Source organism: Peromyscus eremicus, chromosome 8a (genome assembly GCF_949786415.1).
Source record: "Peromyscus eremicus chromosome 8a, PerEre_H2_v1, whole genome shotgun sequence".
Lineage (NCBI taxonomy): Eukaryota > Metazoa > Chordata > Mammalia > Rodentia > Cricetidae > Peromyscus > Peromyscus eremicus.
In genome coordinates this window covers 11153387-11180317 of record NC_081423.1, presented here as the reverse complement: position 1 = coordinate 11180317, position 26931 = coordinate 11153387, and the positions used below count along the sequence as shown (strand labels likewise).

General features: G+C 48.7%; 1 protein-coding gene across 1 annotated transcript in view; it reads right to left on the bottom strand.

Annotated features, from left to right (window-relative positions):
- Trap1 (TNF receptor associated protein 1) overlaps positions 1 to 26931 on the bottom strand; it is a 32692-nt gene that overhangs the window by 4737 nt on the left and 1024 nt on the right. The window contains exons 2-12 of the mRNA XM_059270103.1: positions 20916 to 21080; positions 20222 to 20304; positions 17646 to 17786; positions 13915 to 13986; positions 12337 to 12497; positions 8616 to 8725; positions 8054 to 8127; positions 7227 to 7382; positions 6082 to 6202; positions 5310 to 5379; positions 1798 to 1945 (exon numbers count right to left, since the gene is read on the bottom strand). Coding sequence (XP_059126086.1) covers positions 1798 to 1945; positions 5310 to 5379; positions 6082 to 6202; positions 7227 to 7382; positions 8054 to 8127; positions 8616 to 8725; positions 12337 to 12497; positions 13915 to 13986; positions 17646 to 17786; positions 20222 to 20304; positions 20916 to 21080 — 1301 coding nt within the window. The remainder of the gene's footprint in view (positions 1 to 1797; positions 1946 to 5309; positions 5380 to 6081; positions 6203 to 7226; positions 7383 to 8053; positions 8128 to 8615; positions 8726 to 12336; positions 12498 to 13914; positions 13987 to 17645; positions 17787 to 20221; positions 20305 to 20915; positions 21081 to 26931) is intronic.

Genomic DNA, 26931 nt, shown 5'->3' with positions numbered 1-26931 from the left:
CTGCAGCCCCAGCTCCAAGTTGGAGCTTTCTGGCTTCCAAGCAAGCTGAGAAAATATAAGTTCCAAGTTTAGGGAGATAGAGTGCCTTAAAAGACATAGATGGGGGCGAGAGAAGACCACCTGACACTCTCTGGCCTTCATGGGTCCACCTGCATACATGTATGCACACACACAGATGCATACATCAATGAATAAATCTTGAAAACTGAAGTCAACGGGAGTGAATGGTATCATATACTGGGTCATAAATGCTCCCAAGGGCTCTGGCACACTGATGAGTTCATGGCTAAACAGGCTAACAGGAAGTGGGGACCTTAGGACTGGGGTGTCCTTGTCCACAGCTTGTTAGCTTCCTGTCACCACATGCTCCTGATGCCTCACCAAAGCCCCCAAATACCAAAGGCAAAGGGTCACTGAGTGAAAATCAATCTTTCCTTCTCCAAGCTGATCCCCTGACTCTTGTCAGTGATGGACAAACAACAAACAGAGACCTTAACAGACAAGTACTGCCCGACCTGTTGACAATCTGGTGGGCAGTGATGGATTTTACAGCATGCAAGTGATACTTCAATAAAAATGTTCCAAACTGTTTAGGAACCAATGCATCATTTTTCAGCAATTAGCTGTATAATTAGCTAAATTCCTGGCCCCAGTGGGGTGTTAAGGACTCTACCAAGAACACAGTGACTACTGGCTAGGTGTTGTCATCTCGACACAAGCTACAGTCATTTGGAATGGACTTCCAACTGAGAAAATTCCTCCACAAGACTGGAGGCAAGTCTGTGCGCATCTTCTTCATTAATGATTGATGTGAGAGGGCCCAGGCCACAGTGGGATGGTGCCAACCCTGGGCAAGTGGTCCTGAGTTGTACAAGAAGGCAGGCTGAGCCAGGTGGTGGTGGCGCACACCTTTAATCCAAGCACTAGGGAGGCAGAGGCAGGTGGATCTTTATGAGTTCAAGGCCAGCCTTGTCTATAGAGTGAATTACAGGACAGCCAGGGATATACAGAGAAACTCTGTCTCGAAAAACCAAATAAAGAAAAAGAGAAATGTAACTAAGACAGTAACTGTACCCCATCCTTACCCTCCTTTTCTGTATTCTCCTTGAACCCACAACACCCTTCTTCCTGCCAGCTGCTGGGGCCAGGGTCAAGGGACAAGAGGCCTGGCTTTACAGCTCAGAGCACAGGCCTGTGGACAAGGGTATGTGATGGCTGATCTTGGACTGTCACCTTGACTGGACTCAAGTGCCTAGGAGATAGCAAAGCACACCTCTGGGTGAGTCTGGGAGGGTGCTTCCAACCTCTTCCCCAGCACCAAAGGATTCCAATAGCTTTGTACAGATCGAAGCTTTCCATTCCTGTTCGGTTCCCCTCACTAACAAAAGACCTAAGAAAATCAACTTGAAGGAGCCACAATTAAGTGAGGGGAAGCACTCGTTCTGAGTGTGGGTGGCACCATGCCAGAGACTGGGGCCCAGGTAAAAACAAGATAAAAAAGAGATAGTCAGAAAACACTGGAGTTCTGTGTCTCGGCTCCAGCCACATCTTCCTCTCCACACCCAACTGAAACCTCTGTCACCAAGAGCAGCTCCTTCTACACTTGTTAGAATCCCAACACAGTTAAGGACATATGCTATGTCTATTAGGAGACCCAGGAGCCCAGAGTTCCCACTGCTGACCCCTGGCAGCAGAGGGCAGGTGCCCACCTGCCTTATCACCATGTCCAGGAGAGCCTCCACCAGTTTCCCGTGTAACAGGGCCGAGGCCGACCGAGAGGACCGGAAATCAGCCTACCTTGATGTCTTGCTCTGCAGTGGTCACAATGCCCTCCCTCATGAATAAGCCATAATCTTCAAAAAACTTGGCATATTTTTCAGCATCTTTCTTACTCTGGTCAAGGAAGAACTTGATCAATTTCTGCTGTAGAACATCCCGGAGTTTCCTAGAGAACAGAAGTTACTGACGGTGAATAGGGCTTTCTACGAAGTACCAGGGCCACAGGAGCATGAGAAATGCACACTGCACCAGAAACCGAAGGAACAGGCCCAGCAGCACACCTGCAGCCAAACAGAAACTCCAGAACACAGGAGACCCTGCGCTGGCCCCAAGTGAGAAGCTCACTGTACCCTGCGGAGAGTGGCAGTGCAAACTTCCAGAGGACAGCCAGCAGTGGACATCTTGAGACGGTGTCTACCCTGAGCACCAGCAGGAATCACGCATCAGAAAAAAAGAAGAGTGACTTCCACTGTAGAACATGACAAAACAATTCTGAACAGGCTCAGGGTTAAAATGGAGCAAACACTGCTGAAGCCACCAGAAACTGCCACCTAACAATCCTAGCGAAAGGAAGAAATGGCTGAGTCAGAAAACAAGTCAGGCGGTGGTGGCGAACGCCTTTAATCCCAGCACTGAAGAGGCAGAGGCAGGCAGATCTCTGAGTTCAAGACCAGCCTGGTCTACAGAGTGAGTTCCAGGATAGCCAGAGCTGTAACACAGAGAACCTGGTCTCGATAAAAACAAAGACAAAAACCAAACCCAGGAAAAGCCCAGTAGGGATAAGGTACAGCACAGTATGTGTGCACGCAAAAGCGGCACCTACACCACAGAGCTCCTCGTAGTTAGGTCAGTACCGTGTACATCCACGACCTGGGACACACTGAGGAGGTTACACGCACACGGTGTAGTTTGGCAAAATGTGATTCTGTAAGCAGGACATTTTGACATTTTTACTGCATTATCACATAAAGGCCTAAAGCAGTTTTATTCATGGTGTCAGGGTCAAGTGCACAGGAGAGGGCTTTGGTAAAGGACGGTCACCGTCTTAGGTTTTCTATTGCTGTGATGAACCAGAGCCATGAATGCCAGCCTGGGGTGCCCGGGCCAGCACAAGGGGCACAGTGAGCCTTGCTGAAGGAACAGTTAGCACAAAGGCAGTTCCAAACCAGAACAATGTAAGAATACAATACATCCAGACAGGAACACATGGTGCCCTGACTAAATGGGTCATCCGTCCACAGGCCATGCAAATGGTAAACATTTTTAAGTATACTGAATACCATACAAAAGGGTGTCTAGCATGTATGAATCCCTCAGTTCAATCCCAACACCACCTTTAAAATTTCATAAATAGGTGAAATATTGAAGATTTGCAGAAGATTACAGCTACATTCTTCTAAATAAAAAAGTCGCCCCGGTTTGGGAAAGCGGCTCAGTGGTAGAATACTTGCCTGGCAATAACCTGTTTGTAAAAACAAACAAACAGAAACAGAAGAAAAAAAACTAAAACAACCCCCCAAAACAATGATGTGTGTGTATATGTACAAACTTACACACCTGCACTTCACATGACACTGAGAGAGAGCAAGAGCATCGGACGGAGAGAAGCTGGAAGACATCCCTTTACCCCAGCGTCAAAGAGAACATCACTAATCGAGGGACAAGTCAAAATCCCCGCCCCCCCCCACAGGACCAACCTCTTTCTTCCCTGGGAGCATCACACATTTCCAATGCAGGACCCTCTAGAGAATGCCTGGCCTGATGCCACAAGGATGCCACTTGCTCTGGGGAAAGCAAGTGAACGGGGACTATTCCCTCAGGGCTCGACAGGACCACTGCCACCAGGAGCAAAGCAGTGACGGAACTAGACATACCACAGACAGCTCCCCTGCTGTGGTTACTGTTCCTTTTCCAGGAGGAGAGAGGGTCACAAGACTTTCTCAGGACAGAAACCAACCCTCCCTTGAAATTCCAACCATTCTCCTGCCACCGCCACACAGCCTTGGAAATGCTGAAGTATAAGATGTGGGGAGTTGGCTGGAGTGGACTTGGTGCAGCCCCCTGTGAGTCGCCATGCTCCTGTGAGGTAACCCCAACTGTCCCCACAAAGCAGAACCCGACAGTCTTTATTTTCCCTGACAGCTCCCTCTCTACTCTGGTACATTTCTTGTGTCTCCCAGGAGACACAACATCACAAAAACACGCATGCTCACAACCTGAGGAGTAAAAGCTCTAGCCCAGTGGGGCTTGAGGACAGACAATAGCAATGATAGAGCAATGTCAGTCGCTGGTTCTGAGTTCTACTGGGAAGAAAGAAGTCTTTGTAGGTTGGCAACACCCCAACACACAGAGGAAAATGGCACCAGGAAGACACCTCTGCCTCAGAGAGTCCAAAGAAGAAATATTTTTAGCCCACTCCCCAACTCAGGAAGATTCTGATTCTTTTAACATTCTGACTAAGGCAGCTGCTTCTGCACAGGGAGCTCGACTGACCACAGCCTGACAAACAGAGCAGGAAGGAGGCGCTGGCGGAACACCCCTCTCTGTCACTTAGGCTCCTGAGGAGAGACTGCCTCAGTGCCTGGCGCTGCTAGTGGTGGAGGATGAGCACGACCTCCCAGTCAGACGGGGGAGCTAAAGCCCGGCCACCTCACCCCAGGACTCTAGGCTGTCTCCACACAGGTCAGGCCTGACCTCTTAGTTTCAGAAAAGCTTCCCAGACCCAAATCAGCTCTGGGCTTGGTTCCAGGGTCACCCCTGCCTCACCCAACTCTGAGACATGGTGCCTAGAGTCTCTCCAACTGTAGCCATACCTAGGCTGGGTGGAGGGATGGGTCAGAGCTGGGGTCATCTCCCAACACCAGTAATTCTTCAAAGACAGCCCACGATAGCCCACGGCCTTCTTTGTTAATGGAGAGCACGGCAGCAGTGCACTCGCCCCTTTAGGGGCGTTCCGAGCCCTCCTGTGTCTGCACGTGTACCACGGCACCCTCCCCACCAGCCATGGGAAAGCACCATCATGGGCCCGGAGCTGCCCTGCACCGCTGGCATGCATTCTGCAGCTTTGGGTTCACAGCATCAGAGTGGGCTGAGAAAAAGGACCAAGTTCTTTCTTCATTCACTGTACGTCTGTATTTAACAGGAAAAGTAACTTGTGTTCCACCCTAAGAGCCTGGATAAATAAAATATACCTACTATGCAGCTGTTCCAAGTGCTTCCCAAAACCTGACTTGGAGTGCCTGTGACCAAAGGGGACAGCCCAGCCTGGCCCCGTCATAGCTCCACTGCCTCTAGGCTCAACCTCAGCAGTTGCCTAGCCAATCCCAAATTCTTCCTGACCACAGAATGAATAGTTGTTCAACAGTAGACCCCAGACAAAGGTCGGGACATGGAGGTCATGGAGGGATCCGGCCCGCAGGCCTCTCTTCTCCCTCTGGTTTTGGCTCTGGAAGCTACACCTGGGCAGAAGGACAGACCAAGTAAAGGAGAGCCCTCACGAGAACGCCAGGCCAGGTGCCATCTAGGCTTACCGGATGAGCGCACTCTCCTGCAGGAGCTCCCGGCTGAGGTTTAGGGGGATGTCCTCACTGTCCACCACACCTGAGGAGACAGTGAGCACATCAGAATCCCTGTACAGATGGGACCTCAGCCATTACCTGAGGTCTTCACATTCTGACTGCCTTCTCCTCACTTTCTGGCCTCATGGGAGCCATGGGTGGTAAAAGAGGGGCAGGAAGGGCAGGGGAGTGCTGCTCCTCACTCAGTCCTGCACAGGGTGGTGGGCAGTACAGTAGTCCCAGGGTAAAACCCTCTAAGGGCAGGACTGGCCTGTGCAGGGGGTTAGTACACAGGAAACATGTTCTGGCATTCAACTTCAAAGTACTAAGCTAGTGTGTAATCTCAGAACTCGAAGGACTGAGGCCTGAGCTACATATAAGACTCTGTCTCAAAAGAAAAAAAGTGTCTAACTGTATCATGGATAGTGTTGGTCTTTGTGCTATGAAAGTGAATGCTGAACTCTGTACTGAACTGTAATCTCATGTCCAGCGTAACTCAGGCATAAATCTCAAATTCAAGCCAAATTTCTAAACATGAAAGAACTCAACGCTCCTCTGCCTCCTTGATCCACCAGGACACCTCGGCTGTTTCTCAGAGGCGCTGCAGACCCCTGCGTGCTGCATGCCGAGTCCCACTGGCTGATGGTGGTTTGAGACAGCAAATGCAGTGTGCAGCATGAGGACACATGACCGTGACACTGAAGACACCAGGTCCACACCAGAGCTTGGGTGGCAGCAACAGTACCTCGGACGAAGCGCAGCCACTTGGGCAGGATATCTGTAGCCTTGGTCTGGATGAGGACCTTGCGGCTATACAGTGCCACGCTGGAGCCCAGCTCCCTGCTCACGTCAAACATGGATGGTTTCTGAAAGGAAGGAAAGAATATGATCAGGTGGTAACAGCAGAATCCTCCAGATAAAGGGAAGGTAGGATCAAGGACAGCATGGCAGAGAGCCAACAGCTCCCTAGGCCACACAGTGATGCCCTGGGGCGAACAAGCCCAAGATGAGAGAAGAATGTACCTAGTCCTCACATGGGTCAGCTCTGCTACAATCTACAAGTGCTCTGGAGGGGATGGGGCACCCTCCCCAAGCTGCACCCAATAGAGGACACCAAACAAGTCTTCCATGTCCCCCAAACAGTCACATGTTACCAGGAGTCAGAAGCAGCAAACCAGAGCCTCCAGGCCAAAGTCAGCAGAGCCTCCCAGCACATTGCAGGATGGGGTCTGGCCCTGGGAAAACAGGACTCTCTCCTGACACATGAAGACACGGAGTTGGAATTTGGGCATTACCGGTCCCATGGCCTGCAGCCTCACTGGTCCACTGAGGCACCGGCTGTGAGTTGGCAATGCTCACACTGGGATCACAAAGCCAAAACTCTGCTGGCCTCCCTCTTAGAAAACACCCACGGCCTTAGCACTGGCTGCAGCTGCCGTGTGGGCTGATTCAGGAAGTCCCAATGAACTGAGACTCAGCATTTCTGCTAATCCATGGATGTCAATAGTCTTACCCGAATACCTCACTCACGATTAGGTAGGGCCAGTGCCAGCCCAGCCCTGTTCCAGAGAGCAATATGAACTGAGTGCTGCCAGGGTCCACTGAGGGAGGGCAGGAGTAGAACTGACTAGGCTTCCACACTGTGGACTTGGCAGAGCTGTGCTGCAACCCAGGGAGGCAGAGGGGAAGTGGGAGCAGCACAGCAGCAGTCTGCAGAAGCCTCCAGCCTGCACCACACCGGCAAATACACACCAACGACAACTATACGCAGCTCTTCTGAGGGAGACACCCCCCCCCCCCCCCCCCCCCCCCCGCACACACACCCACACACCGTGCGCTGTGAGTTAGTCCTGGACCCAGGGCGATGCTGTGAACAGCCAAGCACCTCACCGTCTCTGGCACATAGAAGATGCTGCGGATGTTGAGTGGTGCATCTGTCTTGTAGTGCAAAGTGAAGCGGGGTTTGTCATAAGCCTGAGCAATGTAACGGTAGAATTCTTCATGCTGCAACTCACTGATGTCCTTTGGGTCCATCATCCAGATGGCCTAAAGATTGATATCAAAAGGGAAGTGTCATGTTCAAAACATGTTTCTCAATGACTGCATAGACCTGGGATGAGACCCACAGACAGACCAGCAGGTATTAGGAAGCCCCCACATTGGTGCAGGCTGAAGGTGAGTGAGATACAAAAGGCCCTAGAACAAGAGCCCCTCCCTGTGACAGCATGCTGGGAAGGACTAACCAGGGGACGGGGCATGGGTATACTCAGCAGAGACAACAGGCAAGCCAATACATATGATCTATCATGTATCTATCCGAGAGATGGAATACCACTCAGTCACAAAAAGGAACAAGGCAAGGCCTGCTACAGTGTAACTCCATTGATACACAATGTTCAAATTAGGCAAATCCAGAAAGAGAAAGTTGATTGTGGTTGTCAGGAAGGTCTCAGGATGAGAACTGCTAGTGGACAGGCCTGCTTTTCAGGATGCTAGAAGTGTTCTAAAACCAGTTGTGAAGGTATAACTGGCTGTATACACAATTACCATTCACTAAACTGGGCGGGGAGAGGCACTTTGTGGTATGTGACTTATACCTCAAGGAAAACTGTCTGTACCCGATTCTAAGCAATGTCCCCCTATATTCACCTCTCCCTCTACATCCTTGAGAGGGTGTCTGCAGCTGCCTGAGGCTCACAGGCAGCCCGGGGCCTCACCTGCAAGGTGTTAATCCGCCTTCCGTTAAGGTACAAGGGGAAGCTGACAAAGTTACTGTACTTTGTCACCACATCTGGAGGAGAGAGAGACACAGTGAGGACCAACAGCCCCCAGGGAGGTCTTGCCTGTTCTGCACAAGGCAGGCAGATGCAAAGCTTTAGACAGGCACAGACCCCTCCGGTCACCATCCACCATGGGAACAGGAGGCCATCTGGTGGCACAGGGTCTGCTCTGAGCTCTCAAGAGCCCTCAGTGAGAGCCGAGAGTTGCTGAAGTTGCCCTCACCTCTCCCCAGCTCTCAGAAGGCCTAGGTTTCGAAGGCTCTGCCCAGAAAGTGGCAGAGTCCCCGGATCTCAGGGCACGACAGACTTCCAACCCCAGCAGGAAGCGACAGAGGCTGCACAGCCCCACCACCGAGATTCCTGAAACAGGGCTGGGGGGGGATTCATTTTCCACAGATGTGGCAGCTGAGTGGGAGGCTGAGTCCTCTCCTGACCCGTCTGTGCTGTGTCCATGCCCCTCATCCAGGCATGTCTGCCTTGCAGGTCTACCTGTCCTTACCTTGCACCCGGGACTCGCTAGCAAAATCTTTGCAGTCTGACTTGAGGTGGATGATTATTTTGGTCCCAGGTCTAACTCCTGAAGCTTCAGCGATTTCAAACACTCCAGAACTAAAACATGAAGGAGAGCAGAGTTAGTTCCACAGCTTGCTAAGAAGCCTTGTGGGGCAGGTTCAATCACTTCCTTGGGATTTTCACAAGTGGAGCCCACACTCGAGTGTGGAAAGGAGCAAAGACTGACTGCCCCGTTCTTCCTTTGTTCTCCTTTTTTAAACAAAATCTTGCTAAGTTACCCAAGCTGGACTTAAACTCATGATTCTTCTGCCTCAGCATCCTGCATGCTGGAATTACAGCTCTGCACTACCATACCTAGCACTCTAGCTTCTGACTCTGGCAAAATCCCCATGTCACCGAACAGATATTGGGGTCAAGGACAGCTGCAAACTGGTACAGGGTATGAGTGCTGGGACTCCTCAGTCATCCTGTCACCCTTTATGAGAACCTCCTGGGCACATGACTGGAGCAGGGCTAGCTAGCTCAGCTCCACATGAGCACAGGATGATGGGGAAGGGGGCTGATTCTATGTGGCTCATGACTAGTAATGGCTAGAGGACCCCCAAGGTGAGCAGAAACAATTTCAGAAATGCAAGTAGAGGTAATGTCCCCTGCTCTGCCATCAATCCTTCCCTGCTAGGACTGTGTAGTGTCCACTTGAACTGCTCTCAGGAATTTGCTGAAATACAGACTAAAGAAGGGTGTGTGCAGCCAGCTTCCAGGCCCAGGAGTGTGCAGATGAAACTAAAAACATCTAATTCAGGGCAACCCATTTAGAGACCCCTGCAGGGAGCCCTTACTCTAATTCTCAATAAAACTTTGCTAGTTTGCCCTTAAACAAACACACAAACAAAAAAGCAAACAACAACAACAAAAACCCATGTGACACAGAAAGACAAATGCCTTCTGTTTCCTCTCATTTGTGGATACTGGCTTTGAATTTTCAGTGTGCGCTCATTCTGAAATACCCTCAAGGTCAGGAAATTATTAAGGAGCCACAGGCAAGGTGGGCATCACAGGAGGGGAGTCAGAACACAGTGGCATAAAGGGTTAAATGGAGGGATGGAAGGATAGGGAGAGGAGGGAATACAGAAAGGAATAACTTAATGCTAAGGACATTTCAAAAAAGTCCTTTGGAAATGCACTACTACAGACGCTTCCTAAAACACACACACACACACACACACACACACACACACACACACACACACACGTAAAAACAGTTTAAACCCATTACCCTATAATGGGGCAACAATGCCCCTCCTTAATACACAGGATAGCAAAACGCCCAGTGCCGGGAATAGGCTACCTCTTCTGGAGTTGTTAGCTAGTGAGTTTCCACATACCACCCCCCAACCAAAACATCACACATTACTGCCAATGCTCTTGGTTACCCTTCAAAGTTTACGGTAAGATCTTACTGCTGAAGACACCACACAATGAGTCATAGGACATGGAAGAATCAAGCTGGCACTCACCTGGAAGCTTCATCTCTACTGGCTAGCTTTCCTAGTGCTGGAAGGTGCTGTGCACACTCCCAAGGAGAAAAGAAATCACCACCCTTCCCCAGCTGTGAACCCTGAAGCTGCAACGATGACTGTGCTGGCAAGACACGCCCACTGGCACCACAGAGCCACGAACGTCACCAGAGTCACCAGCTACTGTCTGATTAGACTTGAGCTCAGTCCACAAGTTGAAGCCCTTCCTTACCTGACACAGTTATCAGGGAAGAACCTGTGACCAGGCAGGTCACAGGCCCAGGGGAGAAGCTAGTTCTACTACTCTGCTGAATGGACACAGTATTCAACTGACTTCCAACGACTCACAGTTATACCCACAGATTGGTGCTTCTGCCAGCCCTCATCACAGAAGCTTTTGTTCACAACATGTGGGGGTTTCAGTGAGATTGGCTCCCGGAGGTTCATGTTTGAATACTTGGTCCCCAGTTGGTGGAACTGTTTGAAAAGATTAGCAAGTGTGGTCTTGTTGGAGGGGTACCACTGGGGCGGGCTTGGAGGCTTCAAAAGACTGGCACCATTCCCAGCATGCCCTCTCTGCCTCCTGCTTGTGGAACAGGATGTGAGCTCTCAGCTCTTCCTGCCACCATGCCTGTGCTCCACCATCACGGACTTCAACCCTCTAAAACCATCAGCCAATTACACGCTTTCTTTCCTCTGTGGTCTTGGTCGTGGTGTCTGCCACAGCAACAGAACACAGTAGACAGCAATTAACAGAGAGACCCACACTGTTGAGAGCGAGAGAACAGGAGACCGGATCGCTTAGCCATAGACTAAACATCTATCTCACGGCCCTTCCTCCTAAGGCTCGGGGTCATTGTGAAGAGGGATGGAGAGACTCGAGAGTCAGAGGCAGCTACACACAGGAATTCACAGTAGATGAGACAGCATGCACAAGACCAACAAAAGCTCGAGCCAGACAAATCCCAGCATGGGAAAGGGAGGCGAGCACTAGCTAAGGAGTTATTTGCAATTGAGAGCTGCTCAGAAAGGGAAAATCACTTTTTATTTTGTTTTTTGAGACAGAGTTTCTCCGTTTAGCTTTGGACCCTGTCCTGGATCTCGCTCTGTAGACCAGGCTGATTTCGAACTCACAGAGATCCGCCTGGCTCTGCCTCCTGAGTGCTGGGATTAAAGGTGTGCACCACCACTGCCTGGCAGGAAAAATCACTTTTAAGGTCATCTGGCAGGCAGCCCACTATGAAGGCATCCAAGAATATATGAGTAGCACAAACTGAACTTGATATGCAAAAAAAAGAAAAAAAAAAGAGAGAGAGATCACCAAGTTGGATGGGTTGGGAAGAGGGGTAGGTCTGAGAGGTGTGGTTGAATATGACCAAAATCCACTATATGAAATCCTCAAGGAACTAACTAAAATTGAGAAAATCAGAAATCAAGTTTGGAAAGGCGGAAGCAAGCTTCAGTTTGGTTAAGGCCCACTCTCTTCAAATGAAGTCCGAATTTATTGTCCCTGATCACCTTCTCAGACATCACCCCAAAGTGTATGTGGGAGAAGAAACTATATGAGAGCAGAGTGCCCTTGCTCAACAGAAGAGGGTGACAAGGTCAGTCCTGTCTTGGGAAAGGTCCCATGCAGGCTTGCCTCCTGACCCCAAGGGGCTGGGTAGGTGACTGCGTCAAGACTAGAGAACATAAAGGTCAGGAGGAAAAAGGGGGTTCCCACAGCACCAAGGCCAGGGAAGGCTAGCTGCAGCCCGGGGCACCAGAGGAAGCCTGTTCTTTCACTGAACTACCAAGAGCCTAACCCAAATAGGACAGTGCCACAGAGCACAGTGACCCATGCCCAAGGCCACTTGGCTTCCCAAAGCAGAAGAGTCAGGCTTCATATAAACAGCCCTCAAACTGTACAACTGCATCTTAAGAAACTTCCAACTCTTGCTGGATACAGTGGTGCACATCTGTGATCCCAACATTCAGGAGCTAAGGCAAGAGGACTGTTGTGGGTTCGAGGCCAACTAGCTACATAAGGAATTCCAGGATAACTTGTGCTAAAGATCCTGTCTCAACACCCCCAAATCAACTCTGCAAGCTCCCGGGGAATCTCTAGTTTGTGTGCCAAATGACATTGGATTCTGAGTGCCATGAGGGAAAGGGACATTGCTTCTGTTAGGTGGGCCCCTTCTTACTTACCCATCTGAAAGCCACTGGTAACCTGGGCTCTCTGGGGCTGCTGAGCGGGAATAGACCTCAACTTTGTCAGCCACCATGAAGGCCGAATAGAAGCCCACTCCAAACTGACCAATGATCTTGCTGCTGGTCTCTGCCTGGTTCTGCAGTGCTTCCAGGAAGGCCTGTGGTAGCAAAGACTGCTCAGAGAGGCTGATCCCACCTGGGCTGTGCCTAGCACGGTCCTCTAGCATATGCCAAGAGCGTAGTTAGCACTGTTACCTTCTCTGCCACCCTACGTTCTCATAAAGGACTAAGTCAACAAAAGGTGGAACAAGCTGCCCAAGGCCATGCAGCTGGCCCAGGCAGGGATACAGCTGTACGCTATTCACACTGCTCGATGCAACAACTTCAGGTCATACCGGACAGGGGAAGAGGCAACTTGACCTTCTGGGTCGGCGGGCCTAGAGGAACTGTGAAAGTTGTCGGGGTGCCATGTCTCCTGGGCTCTAAACCTTGTGGGAAACAGTACAACCCTGGCATACTGTCCCTTGGTGCCCTGGGGTACAGTTCCAGGGCCAGGGTACAAGATGCATGGATGCTAAGCATCTTCTCTAAAGTAGTTTCTCTATAATCTGCACTCTGAAGACCACCCCTGCTTACAGTACCCAGAGTATAAACAGTCAGAGCATACTGTTTAAAGAACAAGTGTGTTCAGGACAGGCACCACTTTTTATAAATACTTTCACTTTGGGGTCCCATAGACACAGAGGATGAACACATCCTTCTGCAAAACACCCCAGTGCTTGACTGGCTATCCTCCCGTGGCCAGAGCCCACTGCTCTGGCCTAAGCTGGCTGTCCAGAACATCCTGCAAAGATCTGTCTTCCACATCCATGCAACAAGGCAACATCAGCACATCTGGCCAGTGCGATCAATGAGCTGATGGTCCATCTCATTTGTTTTCATTCATTTAAACCAGCACGTGCAGCTCACAACTGGTCTCAGAGATAGTGCAGACTACCTCACACAAAAACTCAATAAAGAACTTCATGGGCAGAAGTCACAGTACAGAAATTTTTTAAAGCAGAAATTCCTGTGAGACTTATTTGGCTTATTAATGATGCCATTTACACCAACAGAAACAGACAGAAAACTACACAGGATGCAGAGGCCAGTGCAGACTTCTGGCCTCTGCTGAGGATCCCAGGATAGAGACATCCTGTCTGCCCAGCATAGCTTCCATCACACTGGGACTACTAATGGCTGGCTGTCCCGAGAGTCACTGCACCTGTAGGCAGGGTGGCCCAAGGTCATTCTTGAAAGCAATGCTGCTTGGGAGAAGTGGCCACCTCTGCTGACTGTCTGGGTCAGGCCTTAGCTCAGGTGGTAGCTGAGAGTTAACTGGAAGACAAGTATTAGGAAATGGAATGGCTCCTCCTGGACTTGGACAGGCAGGCTTCAAAGTGATCATTCACTACGCTGCAGCTCTGAGCAGTGACTTCAACCTCTGCTATAAAATGAGGCCACTAACAGAAACCTCTCTATGGTCCCACAGTGCCCACCCTGGAGGGGAGGGACAATGCTCTAGGCTATACCTACCTTTGACCCCGATCTGGCAATTGTACCCAGGTTGGACACCAGCTCCTCCTGTGTCATCCCGATGCCAGTGTCCTGAAGAGAGAGATACTGTCACACACACAGTCCCTGTACAGCTAGGCTGAAGCACATGGACAGCGCCAGGATTACTGATAGTCTCTGTGACACTGGGCAGGCAGCACTGAGGAAGCATACTACAAGCTCATCAGAAAGTCCAGTCCTATCAGTTTGCAATATCAGAGAACTCATCACTGAAAACACCCCAGGCCCAGGGTGCAGCTCAGTAGTTTAGCTCCTTTGTGGAGGGCCTGGGTTCCATCCTCAGCCCCCAAACACAAACAAAACCAATCCTGGGAAGAAGGAACTAAGTCAGCAAGTCAACATGTAAACATCCAGCTCCCATCCCTGAGGAATACCCTGGCCACACCCATCCTCTAGTGGCTCTTCTGACCCAGAACAATTGAGGCAGTGATTACAACTGTGGCGTCCTGTGCAAAGTGAGGGTCCTCTGGGGGTGGTTTAATCCTGCAAGCAGGAAGGATGTCCTGCAGTCCCCTGGCCAGTGCAGCTCTCCTGTGGGGCCACAGGTCTTCTCCTCCTGCAGCAGACCTCTGCTAGATCCTGTTCCCCCAAGGGATGGTGTTAGCATGTGGACATCTGAAGGGGAGTAGGTCATGGGAACTACACCCTCACACTGCCCATAAAATAGTAATAAATAAATAAATAAATAAATAAATAAATAAATAGATAAATAAATGTCAAAGGCTGTGAGTCAGGTGTGCTGACTGACACCTGTAATCTCAGTATTTGGAAAGATGAGGCACAAGGATTGAAGTGTGTTTGAGGCCACCTTGGGCTCCTTGCTGAGTTCCCAGTCAGCTTGGGCTCCAGAACAGAACGCTTGACTGGCTTGCTCAAGGTTGGGTTCCATCCACGGGAACACGCAGACATACACCAAACTCAAACTCCAAAGAGGCCTGAGGAGCCTACTGGCATGGTGTCTTAGAGTTACTATTGCTGTGATGAAACATCATAACAAAAGGAACTTGGACAGGGAAGGGTTTATTTCTTTCACAGTCCCATATAACAGTTCATCATCAAAAGCCATGAGGGCAAGAACTGAAGCAGGGCAGGAGCTGATGCAGAGACCACGGAGGGGTTGCTCATCATGGCTGGCTCAGCCTCCTTTTTTACGGAATCCGGGACGACCTACCTGAGGTGGCCCCACCCACAATGGGCTGGGTCCTGCCCCATCAATCACTACTTGAGAAAATGTCCTACTGCCGGATCTTATGGAGGTGTTTTCTCAATTTAAGCCCCTCCTTTCAGACGACTCTAGCCTTTTCCAGTTGACATAAAGCTAGACAACATACGGAGGCCATGTAAGGACACAGAAAGATGTGTGATGTGCTAATTAATGCCTTGGTCATGGGTTGCCCAGTGTCCAGACTGTGACAGTACTTTCTGCCATTCATAAACTATCAGGTGACAGCATTCTAAGCAGATACAGACTCAGGCCACTGCATCTGTGAAAACCCAAGGTCTTAGCCATTACAGGCTCTTCTTCCTTCAAAGTCCCACCACACCCTACTTGAGTTCCTCACCACAGAAACAACTGCTTTTCATCAACCCCTCACCAATGCCCCACCACACAACTGAAGAATATTCTAGATACCAATGCTTCATCAACTGAGAACGTGAGAAAAGCACAGTCAGAGGCCGTTTCTTCTTCCTCTGGGATGTCACTCCAGGGCAGTATGAAGGGACTACAGCCCTACTGAGGGCTGGGGCAATGACGTCAACACAGACCAGAGCAAGACAAGAACTTCAACACTGGGGGCTGGACGGAGGAGGGGCGAGACATAGCGTAAATACGGTTCTCACAGACGCAGTTCTCAACAACCAAGTAAGTGGAAATGAACAAGCAAGCACCTTTGACAACCAAGCTGGGACAAGAAGCCGTGCCAGCAGCGGCAGCGCAACATTGCTGGACCAAGTCTCAGTGCTGTCACCCGCAAGCTCATGCCTGTGGCATGGACCAGGACCAAACAAAAGGCAACAAAACCGTCTAACTAATTCTCTCCAAGCTACTAGACGAAGTGTCCACGATAGAGTCTGAATCTTTTGTTGTGGAACATAAAAAATTATAATTAAGAATGATTTAAAATTAATTTCTATGTAATAACTATGCCAATAAACTTATACAAAACTTGGTTTCTAGTTGGTCATTAAATATCTTAAGGAAATACTTACCTTGGTATACCAGGATTTTTAAAGCTGCTCTTGTTCTGGTTTGCTTTGAGATAGGGTCTCAATATGTAGCCCAGGCTGGCCTTGGATTTGTGATTCTCCTTAGTCTCCCCAGTGCTATATTATATACAAACTATTACAGGTGTATGCCATCCCACCGGCACACTGGAACTTTCTACAGACCCCTAAAGAAAACGTTCCTGTTAGGCTGCTCCAAGGGAGAAAACGCACCCAGTACTCTCTGCTTCCGACTTGCTCTGCATTCCTTCCAGGCTGACCTGCAGATTGACCGCACTCCAACGACAACCTTCTCAAGTTTTATATGACTTGACAAACTGACTCAAAATTTATACAGCAATCCAGAGAACTTGGAACATTTTTCAAAAGAACTATCTTGAGACGTGCTATAAAGTAGTGAAGGTAGAGTGCTCCGGGAACGCGGCTGACAGGACCGGAAGCCGGTGCAGTGTGCCACTGCGTTTCTCACCACGGTTCCAGGATGATGCAATGGAGTGAACTTCTTAAGACAGTGCAGAAATGGTAGTCATGGACACAGGGTCAATTTCAGCCCTCACCTCATACCTACACAGAAGTTCACTGCAAAGTATCACAGATCTTAATGGAAGTGCTAAAGTAAAAAACTTCTAGAAGAAAACATTTTCTGAATGTTTTCTAGAAGAAAAAAGTATTGTCTTTTTCAGAAGCAAAACTTTCCCTTCAAATCAATAAAAGCATACAAGAAAATAAATGACGAGAGCTGGGGAGACGGCCCAGCAGTTAATATGCTTACTGCTCTTGCAGAGGACCAGAGCTGGTTCCAAGTACCCATACGGTTAACTCCACTTCCTGGGGATATGCTGCCCCCGTCTTGTCTCCTCAGGCATCTGAATGCATGTTGGTGCGCGCACGCACGCACACACGCACGCACACACATAAGCGCACATACACATAAATAAAAATAAATACATCTTTTAAAAAGAAAGAAAGGTGGTGATGGCACACACCTTTAATCCCAGCACTCAGGAGGCAGAGGCAGGTGGATCTCTGTGAGTTTGAGGCCAGCCTGGTCTACAGAGCGAGTTCCAGGCCAGCTAAGGCTGCACAGAGAGACCCTGTCTTACAAACAAACAAACAAACAAAAAGAAATGATAAACTTTGACCCAAGGGTACATAGAAGTCAGCGATGGAGAACTAACTTAGTGTGTAGCAGGCTCTAGGCTAAATCCCCAGGACCACAAACAGTAAAAAGAAAACCCCTACAACTCCCACTCTTCGAAAGAGACCACTGGAGTAATTCTAAACTTCCTTCTCTTCTGTCAGTGCCTGAGCTTCCTAAGGTGGGTGAGTGACTGAAAGCAGGAGTCCTCAGACTGGAAGAATGGTCAGCACAGCACTTGGGCCGGCTAGAACTGGAATGCAGGCCTCCCTGAGTCTGCTCAGTCTGGCTGTTTCTTGAGGAGGAGCTAATGCCGAGAGAGAAGTACCTGGATGGTGATGGTGCCTTTCTCGGCATCGGTCTGAAGGTGAATCTCCAATTCCGGCAGCACCTGGCCTTCAGACACCAGCTTGTGGCGCAGTTTCTCCAAGGCATCGCTGGCATTGGAGATGAGCTCTCGTATAAACACCTAGGGAACGGAGCAAGAGGCAGGGAGATGAATGGCGCTGACTGAGGTCCGACTGGTGAGTTTGCAATGGCTGCAGTCGAAGACCCGCACACAATCACACAATACCCAGTCTCCCGCGGTGGATGGCGTCTCCTCAGCACATGCTCTGTAGCAAACCTCTCCTTTCAGGATGTTCAATGAAGCCTGAAGTTACATGTGAACTCAGACTTCAAGAAGCCTGTGACTTGCACAAGATGGTAAACAAGTCCAAATGTCTGTCTCTCTTACTCTATGAGAAAGGGACAGTGCCAGGCCAGGCCCAGTGGCAGAGGCCTGTAGTCTCAGCTGCTCAGGAGGCTGAGGTAGAAGACTGTGAACTCAATACTCGATGAGAAGAAGCCTGGGTAATTAGTGAGACTCTGCTCTCTACCCCCAAGAGGAGGTGAGGCTGTGAACGCAGGCAGGACACTTGCCTGATGCACACCAGGGCCTGGCTTCAGTCCCGACCACCATGAAAAGAGAAAGTGCTGCTTCATTTCATCCAGGGGCCAAACACGAGCCTCGATCTTTCACAGAAAAGGAGGTCAGAGGCCTCGATTACACCAGAGCTCATGAAAGCAGACAGGAGGGGATAACACGAGACCAACGAGAGCACTTCCCGAAGAGCCTTTAAGTCTGTGAAACAGACACATGCTACTTCAGAATCTCAGCGTTCGCTGCACTGAGAGAGCAAGTTCCCCCTTTTCAGGTCTCTCTTTTTTTGATTCTCATGTCTCAGCTTCCCAAGTGCTAGAATTCCAGGTGTGTACAAGCACCCTCTGCTGGTGGCACTTTTCTTGACTGTCACACCTACACGGATTTCATTTTTGTTGTTGCCACTGTCTTGACAGTCTCTCTGTGTTGCCCAGGCTGACCTCAAACTCATAATCCTTTTGTCTTACTCTCCCCAGCACTAAGACTATGGGCAGGATTCTCAGCACCCAAAAGTGAATGTTAATCTCCTCAAAGAGAATCTCTAAAAATGAAGCACAGGGACACGTATCTGTAATGTTAGCACTCACAGCTGGTGTGGCGGAAGCAAGGTTGAAGGATGGGTGAGCTGCCATCTTCCAGGAATTTTTCCAAATGACAAAACACAAAGGAAAGGAGGAGAAGCACCAGACACATGTCCTCCAGGCCTTTTAGAAAACCCGGATTGTTCTTTCGGCCACACACATGCAAGTCCACAAGAAGGGTGCTAGACATCAAGGGACCAAACACTGTTCAAAAAAGAATGCCCCATAAATGTTTACTGTGGCAAAACTAGGGACTACAATGTCACCTAGCATGCTGTTAAACGCGAGATTGCCACTGAGAGAACTAGTGTGCTGCATTCTGAACATATTAAGCATTCTGAGAGCTCAGACAGCTTCCCGTCATGGGTGAAGGAAAATGGTCGGGGGGGAAAAAAGGAAGCCAAAGAGAAAGGCATCTAGGTTGAATTGAAGTGCTGGCCTACTGCACCCACTACTCCCACCCTGCCCCCACCCCCTTATTCAAAAGCCAGTGGTCCTGAGTATTTGGGGCCCTGATGGACATTCCTAGCCAGGCTTAAAATGCAAAAACAAGCCGGGTGGTGGTGGCACACGCCTTTAATCCCAGCACTCGGGAGGCAGAGCTAGGCGGATCTCTGTGAGTTCAAGGCCAGCCTGGGCTACCAAGTGAGTTCCAGGAAAGGCACAAAGCTACACAGAGAAACCCTGTCTCGAAAAACCAAAAAGACTTGCTATAGGTTCAACTAAAGTGCAAAAACAAATGAAAGCCCTACACTGTATAAAAAAAGTTCCAGGCCAGGCCAACAAGAGAGCTAAGTAGGTAAAGGCACTTTCTGCCAAGCCTGGTGACCTGAGTGTGATTCCAGGACCCACAAGGTCGAAGGAAAGAATCCACTGACCACTGATGAGTACTATTGAATATGCACACACAAAATAAATAAAGGTGAGGAAAAAAAAGTACGAGGTCATTCTTAGCTATAGAGCAGCATAAGAGGCCCTGTCTTGGAAAAAAGAAGTAAAGTTCTTCTGCAATGCTCGCTCTCTGGTCTTCACTACAGAGGTACAGGCCTGCAGTCCGAGGAGGTGTACAAGCACAAGGGCTTCAAAGCAACTGTCCTGCAGGAAAGAGCAGAGTGGATGCCTGTGCCAACATTGGGAGACGTAAAGACTATCAGCAAAATTTAATTAACTCCCAAAGTCGACCTGGCCCAAAGAACCATCTGGTATACTGATCTGAGAAACTAAAACAGACACTGTAAGAACCCCTCCTCAGTGGACCCAGAGTGGGGCCTGTCCTCAGCCCACATCTCACGCCTTCTGACGGCAAGCACAGGACTTAGATTTGGCACTTTCCTAGGATGGCATGGAAGCAGCTTTGCCAGACCCCTGACCAGCTTGGGGAGTGATGTACACATATCTTACCTCTTTTTCTGAGTACAGGGAACGAGCGACAATGTCCAAAAGTTTCTTTGTCTCTGCCTGGAACTCATGTTTGGAGACAGAACCTGGTAATGAATCATTGACACAACCAATGAAATTGCATTTCCATTTTTGTACCTTTTGAAAGAATGGTTAAGGTCCTGACTCTTAAACACAGGAATGACTGAGAGAAGTGGACACTTAAACAGACTCTTTCAGAATAAAGGGCATGGAACAACTCTGCAGCCATAGAGAGGGCCACGTGGGGACTAAGTAAGGCTTCAGCAAACTGTAGAGGCCGAGTTCCCAGAGTGCGTGGTTGGAGACCCAGGTTGGCCTTAGCTACCAGGTTCTACTGTGTATTCTCCAAAAGAATTTGCTCTAATAAATTATTCAAAAAGCAAAATTATAAGAAAGCCTCACTTGTCAACATCAACAGTTCTGTCCTTGTTTCCATCAAAAGCCAGAAGTGGAGCCCCTGGGCCCTGGAGATGGCCCTTGGGCCTGGAAACAGCCTTCCTGTCCTGCAACAGCTGGGGCGGTATTCCCTTTCAGTGACTACCACCACTTGTCATTATTGCCAGGTGGCAGCTTTCGGATGACCACCAGAGGGGGCAAGACACAGCAGGTGATCACCAGGAGTTGCAGGCGTTGAGATGGTGGACACGTCCCAGAAGACCTAAATCTCTAGGCTTACCCTGCACAGCCTCAGTACTGCTGATGATGGAGTGCAGGGCCTCCTCCTTCTTGTCCTCGGCTGCCTGTGTGCTGTACAACTGTCCTGCAGAAATCCTTGATGCGAGGCTTTGTGTGGGGCCCCGGAATTGGACCGTGGTCCTCTGAAGGTGCAGAACTGGCTTTCCTGTAAGGACAATTGTGAAAAACGGATGGGAATTCCTATTCGAAGGCAGATGTCCTAGCTCACTCACACTGTGTCTGTCTCGCGGAGACCGAAGTGGATCTCAGTTCAGCCCCGTGAGGATGAGGGCACAGCTGCTGTAGCAGGTAGTCTCATCGGCCTTCCCTTACAGGTTGCCTGTCCTAAGTATTTTACCAAAAGACACCTGGTTGGTCATGTTTAGCCAGGAGGGGACTCGGAATTGCTTTTGTGACTTCCTGGCAAGCCTGACGGGTCTTGACACCTCTGGCATAGAACTAGGTGTGAGCTGTCTCCACTTGGTGGGATCAGCCTAAGCCTTCAATGGCCACAAAAACCTACAGCCTAGCAGACACTGTACTTCAGCCAGAGGCATGGACCTGGTCTATACCTCTCGGCAGCCCCAAGGGCCAGCTGGCAGGGCCTGGCCTGGCTTAGTAGACATCTAACAAGTCAACACTTGTTAGAGGGATACAGTTAGTCCTCAAGACAGTCTGTGTGAACATCTGCACTGAAAGGAAGCCCCTCCTGCCCACTACTGCTCACCTTTAATCTCTAATCTAGGGAAGGAATAAAAGAATATCCAGAAATGAGTAGTTTTTAAAAACAAATATATCTGGGCTAGTGAAATGGCTCAGCAGGTAAAGATGCTTGGTAACCAAGCCTGATGACCTGAATTTAATCCCCAGAACCTGCACGATGGAAGGAGAAAACCAATTCCTGCGAGTTATCCTCTGACCTCCACATGTGTGCCATGGCACACAAATGCCCACAAATACACACAAATATAAATGTAACTATTTTTTTTTATTATTTTAAATAATGAGTTTGAGTGCCTGTGTGTCTCTGAAACACAATGGCTGGCAGAATAAGGACCCGTGAGGGGGAAGAAGGAAATCCAGTTCAACACGATTCAGGAGCCAGTGTTGGTTCAAACTTCTAGAGTCTGACACTGGGCAGTTTACTGTAGGCATATTTAAGTACAGTACAATTTGGGGAAAGGTTTCCTGCTGTAACACAATCCCCTGTGCACAAGAAAGCATAATCAGATCAAAACTCTTCTCAGTTCTATTGATAGTCTACTTGTGCTATCTTAAGGCCTAGAGGAGGACCTGGCCTCTGTCATACAGATAGTGTAGAGGTCATCTCGGCTATTAGCTACCTCTGGTTCTGCTCGTGGGAGCTTGGCATGACCTTGCCCTACAGATAGTGCAGAACACAGAGCTATTAACCACCTCCATTCCCAGCCTTCTGGGTGGAAAAACAGGCTATACATGTTTTCCACAGGTTTAACATTCCAAGTTTCCCTAGTGTTATTGTGAGCACAAGGACCTTTGTGCTCCCAACATCTGTGTATGAATTATATGCACATGAGTGTACATGACCAGTGGCTAAACAAAGGTATCAGATCCCTATGGAGCTGGAGTTACAGGTAGGTGTGCTAGGAACTGAACCCAGGTCCTCTGAAAGAGCAATAAACATTCTTAACAGCTGAACCATCTCTAAATACACTTTTCCCCCCCTAGAGCCATAGTAACGTGAACAAACTACTATGCCAATAGACAGAATAAAGCACAGCAGGCAGGGGGCTCATACCTTCCTGGAACATGCCTGCAGCGACCTTGAGGCTGTGCAAGTGAACTTCACTCAGTGTGGTAGTTTCAATGAAAGCAGCCCCATAGGCTCAGAGAGACTGGCACTACTGGGAGGTGTGGCTTTGTTGGAGGAAGTGTGTCATGGGGGTCAGGGTCAGGCAGCTCTGAGGTCTTGGAAGCTCAAGCCAGGCTTAGTGTATCTCACTCTTCCTGCTGCTGCTGATCCAGATGTAGAACTCTCAACATCTCTCCAGCACCATCTGCCTGCACTGCACCATGCTTTTCGTCATAACGATAATGGACTAAACCTCTGAACTGTAAGCCAGCCCCAATTAAACATCTTCCTTTATAAGAGTTGCTGTGGAAGCCGGGCAGCAGTGGTGCACACACGCCTTTAATCCCAGCACTCGGGAGGCAGAGGCAGGCGGATCTCTGTGAGTTTGAGGCCAGTCTGGTCTACAGAGATAGATCCAGGAAAGGCACCAAAACTACACAGAGAAACCCTGTCTCAAAAAAACAAAAAATGAACAAACAAACGAAAAGAGTTGCTGTGGTCATGGTGTCTCTTTACAGCAAAAGAACAGTGACTAAAACACTCGGGAAGAGTGGGCTTTGCTGGCTCCTTCCCTGAAGAATCTCTACAGAGATGTGATGCTAGAAGGCCACAATATTGAAGAGCATTGTCAAAGTCAATGTCAAAGACATGGAAGGTCTATCATCTGTCACTCAGGATACAGGCCATGTGAGCATAAGGGATATGGAAAGAAATTGTACCTCTCCCTCCCACAACAGTTAGAAGATAATGTAGTAGTCCCTGCTATGAGTAGACTTGGTGAATATGATACGAGTTTACAAGTAATTAGTTTTCCAGTATGATTTTAAAAATGTTTTTGAAGATGACCATATGTGTAAAGGCTTTACCAGAAAATGTCATTTTTACTGCAGGTTACAAAGCTGACCTCCAAAGGACTGCACACACGTGCTCAGCTTGGTAAAACTGGCTCTTCACCAGCCCCAGTTGTCCAGTCTGAAACTGTCCTGGGTACAGACTGAGGTCAAGCACACTAACACACTGTGAAATGAGCCTGGCTTCTCAAAGCTGGAACAGGAAAAGGGGAAGGGCTAGGACCTGAGTGCTGCCCTGGAGTGAAGGTACCACACGACCAGGACGTAGATCCCTCGTCATGGAGACCGGAAATAAAAGCCGACACACAGCGTGTGTACCTGTGCGGGTGCATTTCCTAACCCTGTCCACTGACGGATGATAACACCCTGGCAGCAACAAGCACCCTCAGGCTAGGGCCTTCTCAAGCTGTCTAGTAGTCACCCCTTTCTTAGGAACACATTGGTCCCAGGCAAACTGGAACCATTCTGCCATTCCTAGTAAAAGGAACATGTGCTCTGTGTGGTGGGTGCACACGTGAGCCTAGAACTCTGTGGTGCCAGACAGTGATGAAGGACTCAGCACCGAGGGGTGAGTCAGAACAACACCTCCAACCCGAAGGCACTTTTAGTGTAGAACCTGGGATGATCTGAGCAAAACTGTAACAGTAGCTACTCCAGACTTCAGTCTAACAAATAGAATCCAGAATTTGATGTACAGGGAAGAGAGGACAACCTTTTTTTAATAAGAAAATTGCCATGGAATGATGGAAAACAAGTAGAAAAATCACACTCATATCTGTGGCAGACAGAAATTACTGACAGATGTCAACAAACAACTATACAGTATTTGTGTATCCTGAAAAACCATTTGTTGATTTCAAAGAGAAAGTCAATGACTTTATCGTAGAGGGAAAAGGACAGGTCTCCTTTTTAAATGACTCCCACATCAGGAGACCTGCCATCATGATGAGACACACTATCCTTCCTCTGCTATCTTTTTGCCAAAACTGCGTCTCTATCTAATCATAAGAAAACATTAGATAATCCTTAAACTGACGGACATCCTAGAAGACCACTGGCTGGAATTCCTCCCCAGGGCTGCAGTCCAGATGGACAGACTGACTGAGGGGAGCTCAGAGACGACAGAAGACAGAAGAGATACAACTAAGATCAGGAATACAGGATCAAGAGTTCAAGGAACAGCTGGAGATACATGAGACCCTGTCTTAAAAATGATTTGGGGGAGTTGGCAAGATGACTTACTGGGTAGTGTTTACCACACAAGCCCAGTGACCTGAGTCTGACTCCCGAAACCCACATAAACATGGGAGAAAGCTGCTCTCTCAAAAGTTGTCCTCTGCACTCACAATAATAACAAATAATAATCTGAATGGTGCACAGCTGTAATGCTAGCATTTGGAGAGCTAAGATAGAATGTGTCTGCCATCTCTGTGAAGGGAACCAACAGACAGCTGAACCGACTTCCTGCTGCTAGTGTGGGTGAGATGGTGATTCTACAGTTAGACAAACTAGATCTAAGAAAAAGGTCCATCCAGCAGTGGTAATTTGACAGCAAAAGTCGTGTGGTAGAAGAGATGGGGTGCGTCTTTTTTTGAAGATAAAAGCAGAGGACACAGTAAACAATACAGACGAAGTAAAGTCCTGCCAGCATAGGTCCAGTTGCAAAGGAGTGTGCAGACTTGTGGCCAGAATTACATCCAATACAGGCAGCATTGCATGTTTTTCCGGTGTATTTTGTAAAATACACCCATTAAAAAGTGGGGAGGACCAGATTTAATTCCAGGTTAGCTGAACTTTCTATTCCTTGAAAAATAGCCCAATAACCCAATATAGTGTCTGAATAAGACATTAAACACACTATCTGCACAATATCGGTTTTCATGTTTCCCCCACACCCTAAAGAAAAGCCACAAACCTCAAAGGCAGGCCCCAGCCTTCTCCTGTTACAGTACTGGATGGCCTGGAGCTCACAGAGGAGCACTGATAATGTGACTGACATTGCTGACTGTGTAGGCACGCACTCACACACTCTTAGCTAGTGTCCATGATGTTTGCCCTCGCTGCAACCACATCCCTCTTTCCACAAGAACTGCACACCTGGCTCAAGGCCTCTTGTGGTGTCCTCCCAGGCCTGCTTTCGCCCACTGTTCATAGTAATCCCTCCCTACTATGAATTCATCCCCTCACTTTCTATGCTGCTCATTTCAAATTATTTTTTGTGTACTGGTTTGGGGCATCCCTTCTATTAATTCGTTAATATATAATTTATCTCATTAAATGACAACAGGGACAGGCTTTCATTTCCTGGTGTCAAATTCTCATATTACAAAAGTAGATCTTTCTGAGAATATAAACCCAGCATCACTGAGTTCCAACAAAAACAGTTTTTGGTTCAGGGGAGTAGGAAACCTTGCAGAGGTTGTTCAGTCCAGCTTTCAAGGGAAAAAAGTCACCTGACCACAGGAGCCACTCAAGTGAGGTAGGAGAGAAAACACATGAGCTATGGTACGGGCTTGACTTCACAAAGGTTACCTACCCTTCCTACAGACCTGTAACTGTTCTTACTAGAGCTCTGCTTCATTAAGGCACCTCAGGGGTGAGCAACGTTTTAAGTTGTGAAGACACGCTGGCTGTTTTTCTGAAATTAGAAATTTCAATCAGATCATCTCTATGATACAGGTGAGAGCTAGTTTACATGGAGTGTCACTTCCTGTCTGGCTGAGCTGTATCCTACCAGGACAAGTTTATTATAGATGACAACCGTGAATTTAGGACCACCACAAAGACAATCCAGGGCTGCTCTGGAGAAACAATCAATCAATCAATCAATCAACAGCAGGGGGTTTGGAGGGCTGATACAACATGGAAGCAGACTGAAATCAGAGCTTTAATGAAGTGGCCAAATCGTATATAGTTTCTCTGCCTAATACCCAAGGAGAATTAGTGCCACCACAGAAGCTGGAAATAAAAGGGAACCCTAGTCGGTGAACAGGAGCACCAAATTTTGCAGATATGCTTCGGGGGGGACTCTGGAGTCAGCCTTTGTGAACAAACTGGGCCGACTAGCCAAGGCCAAGGAGGTGTTTGCAGAACATGATGCAAGAGTACAAAGAGGAAATCAGAGAAGATGCCAATCCACCGTTAAAGGAGTAAACCAGTCTTTCAACTAGTATCCATGTAGATGCGAATCACAGAAGGTGTCTTCTACAGCAAGCTCTTTTTAATGTTCTTGGTGGTGCTGAGGACCAATTGAGGGCCTATGCAAGCCAAGCAGAAACTCTGACTGAGTTACACACTGACCCTTAGGCACTGTGCACTGTTTTTTTTTTTTTTTT